At 34.4% G+C, this 11810-nt stretch overlaps 1 protein-coding gene across 12 annotated transcripts in view; it reads right to left on the bottom strand.

Moving 5' to 3' along the window:
- The window catches only part of LOC143223399 (intracellular coagulation inhibitor 1-like), a 51919-nt gene extending 40468 nt beyond the window's left edge, over positions 1 to 11451 (bottom strand). For 8 of the 12 annotated variants that reach the window (XR_013012900.1, XR_013012899.1, XR_013012897.1 and 5 more), the window contains exons 1-2: positions 11275 to 11420; positions 7076 to 7151 (exon numbers count right to left, since the gene is read on the bottom strand). Coding sequence is in view for 3 of the 12 variants with exons in the window: in XM_076451339.1 (XP_076307454.1) it covers positions 553 to 1844; positions 11275 to 11431 (1449 nt within the window). In the remaining 9 variants the exon portion in view is untranslated. The other 4 variants (XM_076451340.1, XR_013012895.1, XM_076451339.1 and 1 more) reach the window with 4 other exon arrangements.
- Between the last annotated feature and the right edge of the window lie 359 nt (positions 11452 to 11810).

Consider the following 11810-nt stretch of genomic DNA (forward strand, 5'->3'; position numbering starts at 1 on the left):
TGCGCTATTAGAGGCCTTATATCACTTAAGGTTAACCCAAGAAACTGTTTAGCCTAAAGTATATTTTTTAAATTTCAATTTGTGGTAATGGAATATAAGAAACAGTACATTAGTTCAGTATTGGGTCAAACTATAAACTGTCAGTCATATATGTAGAATATCAAATATTAGAGTTTCTAGGCCGAGATATATTTATTTCATTTAAATGCTTGTAAATTATATTAATAAGTTATTTTACTTGATTTTTTTAAAAAATAAGATACTCTTGGCACAATTTTGCAACCAAATGGTAACTTTATTTATTACAAATGTTTGATAAAGCTACTGGTATTACAAAGGAAAGTCTTGTATCTATCTATATATATATATATATAATGCTCTAAAAATTCAGAACAACTTTGAAGTATATAGATAATACACTACATACTCTATTAAAGAAAGGTTCATTACTTAAAACTAAAAATTAAAAATAAAGACACGTAGCTTAATAAAATTATACGAATATAACCCTAACCCAAACAACTTTGTTTGAATAGTAGTTCACGTTTTTTATCATAGCTCAGCAACGCGACCTAAGAAGAGAATTAACCCAGTGCGAGAATTTCGGATTACAACTATGAAGGGGTGATCTACAACAAACTGTGGGGCAATGCTGCCTCCGATTCTCACTACACCCACCGCCACGCTCACTGCAGCGGCCTCACTTCCTTCCTCATTGACCTTCACATATGTCTTATGAACAACTTTGTTCAAGTAAAGATCTGGATGCCCAGTTATTCCGGCAAGATTAGCTCTTCCACTGTGAAATACGTCCGACATTCCCATAGCCTGCAGTGCTCTCTTCATGTCATCTTCGTATTTCTCCTCCAGCTCGAATTGTGGCATCTTGACAAAAACGTCCTTCTTCTGAAGGGTGGCGTATACATTTTCTAAATAAGGGACTGAAAGCGCCGTTTCGAGGGCAGGTAATCCATTCCTTTTATGGGGTAGAAGAATCAACATGGACACGTGATTACCTATATAGGGCATCTCTATTGCATATACATCAAGACGGGGGTCGTTGAAAAATTTAAATTTTGATTTTATTTCCATCATATTTACTTCAGTCGGGGTTCGACCATTGTTGTAGAAAGTTCCTGTTTTGGTCAGTTTCTTGTCAAACATTGTTTGCCATGTCCCTTTGAAATAGACAGCGTTCAGCAATGCTAGGCGACTGTTGCTTGGAAGCGGTTTGGTCAACAGGTTTTGAATTTTGTTTTTGGTGTGACGGGATGCCCAACTATTAACTTCATCAACGACTTTCTGTCCTTCGGTTTGAAAGTCCACCTCTTGAAGGCTGGCATCCAAGTTGCTCGTGAGTGCTTGTCGATAGCTGTCCAGTATGTGGAAATCTCGTTGAACTAGAACTGCATTAGCTACCTCAAGATCATAACCGTTTCCTTGACTGTTCAACAGGCTCGTGGCTTGTTCCAGCCCATTCAGAACTCCCGCTCTGTCTAATCCCACGTGGCGATAACCAAGCGCAAAACTCATTTGTTGTGCAGTGTTACCTTGAGCACCCAGATAGGTCATGCTTAGTACGGTTAATAAACTGAATGGGGAGATAAACAGATTGCCATACCGAGATAATGCATTATAGAGGGCCAAACCGAAGTGGTTACTAGCATTGGCGACCTTGTTGGCCACTGATAGGCTATCAAGTTTAACCTCTGTGTCTCGAGGCACATTTAAGAAAATTGGATTTTTAATCTTGTGGTGTGGGACATGAATCTCAAACAACTGACTGAAAGGACATGTAACCAGGAGCACGAGTAACCCTTGCAGTAACATCTTTAACAGAATACCTGAAATAGACATAAAAATTAGTATATTTACACTAAAAATATATTGTATAAATAAATGATGAACTTCTGTATTTAGTCGAGACAAATACATGTCGCTATCTTCAGTAGCATCATAACTAAATCTGAAGCAAATGCTCATGTTATTTTCTAGATGGAAGTCTTTACTTAAATTTCTAGATAAAAATATATGCGTATGTTTTCAGTTTTTATAATTCTGATAGACAAACTTTTGCTAATTCACTATGACAATCTAATTTGAATTTAGGCCGTATGTTTCAATTCTTACAGTTGCAATATACTTTTTCATATGGACATATTCCGGAGAAATCAAACAATTGTAGACTGCTTACATTATATATCACCCAAATAAACTTGTGTGCGTGTGAATAAATGATATATGGTCATTCCACTTTTATCGGATCATCTTGTAGTGCTCACGAAACAGACAAAATAAAGAAGATCTGTTAAAATGCGTTACAATAACATGCAGCTGGTCTCTTTGAAATGCGAGATATGTCTTAAAATACTTAAGGAAATATGTGTAACTTGAAGTATATTGTATAATAATGAATTTTTAAGCAGTGTACCTGGCGGTTTTAGTCTTTAAAATGTGCTAAAACATAACTTTTGTAAGAATGTATTATTTGGATAAAATGTTACGCTCCCTTCAGTTTAATGCATACAAGTGCACCACCATAAAATTAAATAGAAATAAAAACGTAAATGTACAATAAAATGCGATTGCACTTCGAGTAGGATGTTTAAGATCGATTTCTACAGATCTAAATATTGATTGTTCTCATATATTATTCACATTTTTCCATGTTTTACTGTAAAAGATGCCTTAATTTTTTTCAAAAGCCAAAACGTACATGATTGCTGACTAACAAACTAAGTCCGTTTCACGTCGACATAGCCTTTTGAACCGCAGCGACATAAGAAATAATGTCACATGACATTGTGCCGTTATCTCCGAGCTGACCTAATATTGTATTCTCCACTGGGTGCAGCCATCTTGATTCATCTCTAAGGACGTAGCCTCCTCACTGTGAAACATATTCGGACATTATGCAGTCATTTTGGAAAGGTAGAATAATCCAAATCACCAGCTTATATATTTGCAGCTTATTTTTTTCGTTTAATGTTTAACGTCAAAAATGAAACTTTTTAAACTGAATAATATTTCCTCTGATTCAAAATGTTTCAACATTTTCTTAATATTCTCCATGTTTAATATGTGTTTTAAAGTTACAATTTCCACAACTTTGTTTTCTTTGTGTGGTACCCGGCATGAGGCAGTACTGCTTATGGAGGATTGGCTTGGATTGTTCATCGAAATGAATTTTAAATATCTCCTTAATAGTTTGTTTTGACTTTTGAAATTTCGCGCAAAGCTACTCGAAGGCTATTTACGCTAGCCGTCAATAATTTAGCAGTGTAAGACTAGAGGGAAGGCAGCTAGTCATCACTACCCATCGCCAACTCTTGGACTACTCTTTTACCAACGAATAGTGGGATTGACCGCCACTTTATAACCCCCCCACGGCTGAAAAGGCGAACATGTTTGGTGCGATCGGGATTCGAACCCGCGACCCTCGGATTACGAGTCGAACGCATTAACCCACCTGGCCATGCCGGGCTCTCCTTAATAGGCCAGGAACACTTTATAGTACTATACAATGGGTTTTTTATAACAATATCTATATAATTACTGAGTTACAAGTTCTATAGATGTCTGTAAATATCTGAAAAATGTTTCTTATTCTTCTGTCTTCTGCTTTTTTTTTTGCATGACAACTCAGAAATCAAAATAATGGTGTCATCCAATTTCACTGAAGCGATATAGTTTCGAACAGGGTGTCCACTTTTATAATTATTATTAACAATAAGTAATAATTAAAATTAGACATAATTATAATGTAAATGATGTTATTATTATCTATTGAAGTTGGCTTTCTTATAGAAATTTGGTGTTCCTTCAAAACGTGTAACTACAGGGTGATACAGGCATTACCAACCAATAACAGACAAACAATAAGTATTACAGATGGAATATCATCGAATTTACAACTTGGTTATAGATACAATCTTTCTATGTCTATTTAAACACAGCATTAAAAAACAAATGAAGTAAAACTTTTCAAAAAAGTCAGCCTTGTTCCAGTGTTGCCTTGTGTATGTTAATAAACACAATTTGAGGAGACAGTTACAACTAACTTTGTACACTAAGACTAAGGTCTGTCATGCTTTAGCAGAAGAAGTGCACATGGGTACATGTTATGTCGCCTTGTGTCAGGAGTTGTGACAATTCATAAAACTCCTCGTCAATTTTGCAGCTGTACCCTTACCAGCTGCTTCATATTCAAATACTTAAGAAAACACATATAACCAAAGGTGTTGATTTTTCATTGCACTAATTGACAAGACCGTAATTCGATGACAAATGGACTATCAATAGCTTATTAACTGATAACTCGCTTTTCGCTCTTTCTGGAAGCGTCAACACGTATAATCCTTTACCTGAGTTAAAACTAATACACTTGTCAAATTAAAGTTCTTTACGTCTCCGTGATGTTAAGAAGACAGTGTGATATCACAAATGACCTTTTTATTAGAATTATGTTTTTTGAATAATATTCAACACACGAGATGCAGACCTATACGGTCTGTTCTATATGGCATCATGCAATACTCACAACCAATGTGGTTCCCATGTTGAAGTAAAGCACTCTGATAAACAGTAAGGTTTTCACACGAGAAGGTGCCCGTCCACACACTGGTAATCAAAGTGAAACACGTCTTGTCAGAACACTAACAAGACAGAATTATTTCATGTTACTTTTCTTGTGAATTGTCATCTCTTTCGTTGAATGTAACTGCCAATTCTGATTGTGATGGTACCTAAAGTATCATGCTACAATGGTAAACCACTTAAGGATGCAACTGGTCAGGAAGGGTGTAACATGGTAGACGAGATGTGCACCGTTGCTGTAGGTGCGACGCATTTTGACGCTAGAAGAGCACATTTTGAACAGTTATCATGATTTCAGACATTGTAGCTCCTGCTTCAAAATTATGGATACAATAAGAATGACACTGCGTTCCACTACAATAACAAGAAATTATTCAAACCTTATTTCATTCATATTGTGAGTGAAAATTTACAGGGTCTATTAAAACGATGACATAGCTGTTACATTACAATAAAAGGTTTCATGATGTTTCCCGTTGGAAAAATAATTATTATGAAAAAATCTTAAGTACAGTACACATGGATATTAAATTTAATGACAAAGTTGGCCTTGAATTCAAGTTGGAACTATTGACTTAAAGACGATAATATAAAAGTAAGGCCCACGACTTTACAGAATATTTTCCATTTAACCTTTTAGTTTTAGACTAAGAACCATGGCTATAGAGCCGGTATTAAAAATAGACTTCACTGGGGCATAAAAATTTTAGGGACACGTAAAATGGTGTTGTATTGAAGTGTATACCACAGTAGTTATGTTAAAAAAAGGCAGAATTACAATATCATGTGGAAATTTCTTATATATTTACAAACAAACAAGAAATATCTAAACTCAAAATTTAATGAACTCAATATTATGAGGAGATAAAGACTAGTTTTTATTTTTTAAATGTAATGACTAATTGTTCTCACTTTACCACTTTGTAGGTGATTTTTTTAACAATTCTAGCATTCTTCTCACATGTGTTGAACGCTTCTGAAAAAAGGTATATTGGTATATATATGTAAGCAGAGGAACCTGAAGAACATTTATATTTTAAAGTTTCTGAATTTTTTTTTTCAAATGCAAGCATATTCAGAATGATTAAATGTATTATAATATCAATGCAAAGCCCATGCTTGTACAATCTCTTAAAGTGTTTCAATGGCTCCACTTTAACAGTGTATAAAAAGTCCATAGAAGAACAGGTTGTAAAGTATTTCTTATTCACTGTTTGTTTGTAGCATTGAAAACCTTTGATAAAAATGAATATCTAAGTACCTTTAACAATAAACTCTACCCATTTCACTCCTTACATCGGGATTTGTACTACCTCGACAAAGCAGTTCGTATTGGGAATTGTTACATATTTTAAATCACGAATTCCTTTTGTACTTGGTAAAATAGTTCGTGCTTTGTTACTGCGTTATTCACGATAAATATTGCAAACATTTTAGAAGCCAGTAAAATTTTATAGTGTATCAAATTATAAAAATTAAACTTCGTATATTTTACGATACTACCAGAATGTCGTAAGACAATGTTTTAAAATAAATATAACGGAACTGAAGTTAATATTATAATAAATGTAACCGCAATAAAATCTCTATAAAAACAAACAAACTGAGACTTAATTACAACTAAGTCTGTAAACACACATTTATACTGTGCAGGAACTGGTTTGGTTTGGTTTGAATTTCGCGCAAAAATACACGAGGGCTATCTGTCCCTAATTTAGCAGTGTAAGACTAGAGGGAAGACAGCTAGTTATCACCACCCACCGCTAACTCTCAGGCTACTCTTCCACCAGTGAATAGTAGGAGTGGCCGTCACATTATAACACCCCCAGGTCTGAAAGGGCTAGCATGTTTGGTGTGACGGGGATTCAAACGCGCGATCCTCAGATTACAAGTCGAGTGCCTTAACCACTTGGCCATGCCGGGCCTGCAGAAAGTAAGATATAGAAATGTTGAAATATTTATATTTATAAAGAACTGATATTAAATGAGATATTCTACCCTGATGTCTGTTGGTTACAAATCGTGAAACTGAAGTAACCGCCTATTTGTAGAACTCTAGGATCCACGTTTTTGCTGTTTGATAATTATCTTTAGTCTTCGTTGCTAAGTGCAATAATGTTTAATGTCAAACAACTGTATGACGTCATCAACACCGTATACCATTTATGGCAAAATGAAGTAAAATAATAAAAATCACAAGTGTCACTAACAGAAGAACTGTTTATAAATATAATTACGCGTGAAATGTTGCCAACACGGAAACTTACGTACCTGGTAATTACTTGCATTTATAGTGGTTAAGAAAAATTTTAATTTAGGTTGCACTGATTGAAGTGGACTTTTTGGGAAGTAAAACATAAAAATAAGGCCTCTTCGTGGAAACTTGCCTTGAGTAACTGTTAATCGTTATATCACTTACAGACCATCACATCTGAACTATCTCTGAAGCCAACTGAAAGAAACACGTGACAATACTTACCTATGACTTTTACACAGGGCAGTTTTCTTCGTGGCACGCTACTGAAACTTTCAACAAAGGACCAGACTTAGAGGATCTATCAAACAATATTGCATAATGAAAACCAATTTTTAAACTTCTTAAAACTAGAAAAACGAACTTTAGTTGTTCTTATTACGAACAATTTTCCATAAAAGTAGTTATTTGTTTGTCTATAAACCTACTTTTGTACTCTTGTATGCACCTCAGTTAATTAAACAGCATGAGATAAAACTGCATGGGATCAAACTGACATTTCTTTGAAATTCACTGATAGAGATGGGGAACAATCCTTAGAGATACGAAACTACCGTTGTTTGGGATGTAAAAAATCTTTGGAGTTACCAAACTACTCTTATTTGTTATTTAAACAGCCCTTAGCGTTACCAAACTACTGTTATTTATTAATTTAATAGCCCTTTGCATTACCAAACTACTGTTATTTGTTAGTTAGGATTTGAAAAATCCTTACAGTTATCAAACTACTGTTAATTGTTAGATGGGATTTGAATAACCTTTAGAATTACCAAACTACTGTTATTTGCTCGTTAGGATTTGAACAGCCCTAAGAAGTATCGGGCTACTGTTATTTGGGATTTTAATAGCCCTTAGAATGACTAAACTACTGTTGTTGTTGTTTTGTAACTTGGTAATCATATTTACAGTAATTATGAGAAAACAAATACTCTTAGTTATTTAATATGTCCACAATATTACCTGGAGAACACTTGAGTTCAGTCGTTTTTTTGTTTCTTTCAGTAAGCTAAAGGGTATTGCTCAAACTTTTCCATTATTCATTTTCTCAACACTCGATGACACAATAATAGTTTGGATTTTTTTTCTTTGGATTGTATTTCTGGACGAGAAGCGAATTTTACTTTAACAAAAAATATTCAAATTTAACCCAACACAGTTGCCATTATCGTTACAACTGTTTTTTTTTATTATTTTCGTTACTTGAATTTGTGAACAGATGTTGACACAGAAGTGAATATGAATTCACAATAGCCTCAGCTAAGAGAACTAGCAACAATATCGACGTATCGTATTTTTGCAGTGCCACAAGCTAATGTTGTCCAAATCACCTACGCTACATTTTAATGACAAAGAAAAATACATTACGTTTCAAGTAGAGAGGAGGCTGAAATATTTAAAATGGTTCACCAGTATTCATGATAAATGTGTAGTGAGTAGAAAAGTTCGAACATGCATTTCCCTTTTCGATTTTTTAAACTTCTTCCTCGGTTCAAAGCACAAGTATTTTAAGATTGTACAATAATAACATATATCGAAAAACAAATATTGTGTTCGTACAGTCCGAGTTTGTTTGTTTTTGAATTTTGCGCAAAGCTACACGAGGACTATTTGCGCTAGCTGTCCCTAATTTTGCAGTGTAAGACTAGGGGGAAGGCAGCTAGTCATCACCACTCACCGCCAACCCTTAGACTACTCTTTTACCAACGGATAGTGGGATTGACCATAACATTAGAACGCCCCCACAGCTGAAAGGGCGAGCATGTTTGGTGTGATGGGGATTGGAACCCGCGACACTCGGATTACAAGTCAAACACCTTAACCCACCTGGTACCAATAAATATTGCACATTATAAGGTTCACATCTTAAGATTTTTTGTGCTGCAACGTGTTTGGCAGCTTGGATAATAATTCCTGTTGCCATCATGTTAAATCGGTTGGCACATTCCATGAAAAACGAAAAACTGATCACTTGGAGTAGCTTGCATGCTCACTGCTTTTCAATACCATTACGTACGTGTGAATAGGAAGCTCAAATTTGTTTGCAGAATTTCACACGTAGGGCTATATGTGCTCTAGCCATCACTAATTTAGAAGTTACAGACTAAAGGTGAGATAGCTAATCAAACCGCCAACTTTTAGGCTGCTCTTTTAACTAATGAAATGAAGGACTGATAACCACATCATAACACATTCCCACAACTGGAAATGCGATCATGTCAGATGGAGGAGTTCAGTTTAACGTGTATACCTGTGTTTACATGTATAATGTGTATCACAAGATACTTATAATTATGAATCCTTCCGAGATTTGACAGACTTACAAAATTCCTCAAATTTACATATTTAGAATGAGAACATTTTTCAAAGTTTTAAACGTTTATAATTAAGAAAAGTATTAGGGTTTAGTACTGTGTGTTTAAAAGTTTGAATTTTTTAGAACTTTAGAATAAAGGAATATTTCACAAATTTCAGATTTTAAGAAAAGTTTCCCGAGTGCTAGATTTTCAGATTTATGGACTTTGCCAATTTTAAAGAAATTATACAATGTATTACTTTCTAAAATTTAAGATAACTTTTCGAAGTCAGGGTTTTAATATCTGAGTGGGTCAGACAAAATTGGGCCCCGTATGGCCAGGGGGTTAAGGCACTCGGCTCGTAATCTGAGGGTCATGAGCTCGAATCACCGTCACACAAAACATGCTCGCCCTTTAAACCATGGGAACATTATAATGTGACGGTCAATCCCACTATTTGTTGGTAAAAGAGTAGCCCAAGAGTTAGCGGTGGGTGGTGATGACTAGTTACCTTCCTTCTAGTCTTACACTGCTAAATTAGGGACGGCCAGCGCAGTTAGACCTCGTGAAGCTTTGCGCGAAATTAAAAAAAAAACTAAACCATAATATTGACTATGATTTTCTACGAGAAAATAAAGAACTTTAGATTGATAACAAAAATTTTCAAGCGGTAGTTATTTTTGCTATCCGATCTTATGACTTTAAATATCAGGTTTCGATATCTGTGGTGAACTAAATATACATATCCCATTGTGTAGCCACTAACACAAATCTAATGAATAGAATCTATATAAAGAAGCACAGGTTGGCTTTCTGAATGCTTAACTTAAAAATAAAACCAACTTTCACAATATTCTAACTATGGAAATTCCCCTCAAAAACTAAACATTAAAATCAATGGTTTTAACATTTACTCATCTCATTAGTTAACTAAAATAACAAAATTACAGAAATTTAGCTCAAATAAGAATAACGTAGCTGAAGATGTGAGACAAGTTGAACTTAGAAACTAATTATCTTGTTTGAATGAACTAAAGTTTCTTTTTGGTAATTCCTGAAATTACCATAAATCTAAATATTGAAGCACATTTGTTAATTAGCAAATTGACAAACAACGATCTATAAGTAGCACGAAGTGGCTTATATTTGATGGAACACGTATTCATCATGTCGAGTAACCCACTTGAAGTAAATATATAATAGAGATATAGGTTTCATAATATTTTATTTAAAACATAAAACAAAGTTAAAACATTTCGACCTGCTAAGGATATCATCAGGTCAATAATGGCCGTTATTGTTCACAAGATTGATTACGGTCACTCTTTAAAGGTCAGGAGTAACCTTATAATGTTCTAAGCAAGTCGAAACGTTGTTACCTGTCTTGTGTTTTAAATATTTTTTAATAACTATGTCAGCTGTAGCTACTATGTACAACAAGTATGTTCTCCAAAATTACCCACTAATATCTATATCAGCTGCGTCTACTATGTACAATAAGTATGTTCTCCAAAATTACCCACTAATATCTATATCAGCTGCGTCTACTATGTACAATAAGTATGTTCTCCAAAATTACCCACTAATATCTATATCAGCTGCGTCTACTATGTACAATAACTATGTTCTCCAAAATTACCCACTTCGTTGTGCTTAAGAAGTATTGTTTACCAATTTATTATTTTCGTGAATTCTATTAAATCAACATCAGGACATGAAGACGAAAGGCAGAATACTTTCGAAACATCTTCCTTGTGACTTCACAACAGGCAGTTTTCGTCCATTCTACAGAGTTTCATCATCAATACTCTGACTAAACAATCTATCAAAGAGTATCAGGACATGTTTAAGAATTTTTGGTCACCGCTGAAACATCGGATTTTACTTCTTATTTTGTAGAATTTGAATTATTGCTATGATAGTTTAAACCTGAATCTACATAACTGTTTGGATAGTGTTGTCACTAGCTAACAACGACTATAAATTATTAATTAAATCAAGTACTTTTCGGGTTTACATCAGTATATAGAAAATTATCTTACAAAGTACGTCTAATTTCAAAATATTTATATATCACGTCTTCCTAAACCTTATTCGTAACCTGTGAGCTGATTCTCATACAATACTTACCTGTGTTTTTAATCCCACCTCTGTCAAGCTCAGTCACGCATCTACTGAAAATGTACACGTATGAGACCCAAAGCAAAGCTGAAAGATTTATGAAGACGTAAATAAAAGTGGTTTGTCCACTTTCTGTGAAAACAACCATGAGTATTTTGTTTTTCATATCTACCTCAAACACTCTTGCTCAACAAAGGGTGAAACCTGTAGAACACCTATAGTTTGTTTAGTTAAACAAGGTAATAGTACCAATTATTGAGCGTCGTAATTTGCTTCGATGTGTATTTTCTTTTTATTATTCTGAGGCAATAAACAAAACAAAATTATGTAATTTTCTTAAACATGCAAAGAGGTATTTGTCCTTGAGCATGCTTCTTCGTTTACATAGATTATAGTCTCACACATAATACATATGTAATACACACATATGTCTCACACACAGTACATATACTATTTCACTGTACATCAAAACCGTCTGCACTTTTTACGTCCACGTGCCTGAGTTTTTTTTAAAGCGCTTTACCAGTATCGTTAGTAGAATATGT

Source organism: Tachypleus tridentatus, chromosome 8 (genome assembly GCF_004210375.1).
Source record: "Tachypleus tridentatus isolate NWPU-2018 chromosome 8, ASM421037v1, whole genome shotgun sequence".
Lineage (NCBI taxonomy): Eukaryota > Metazoa > Arthropoda > Merostomata > Xiphosura > Limulidae > Tachypleus > Tachypleus tridentatus.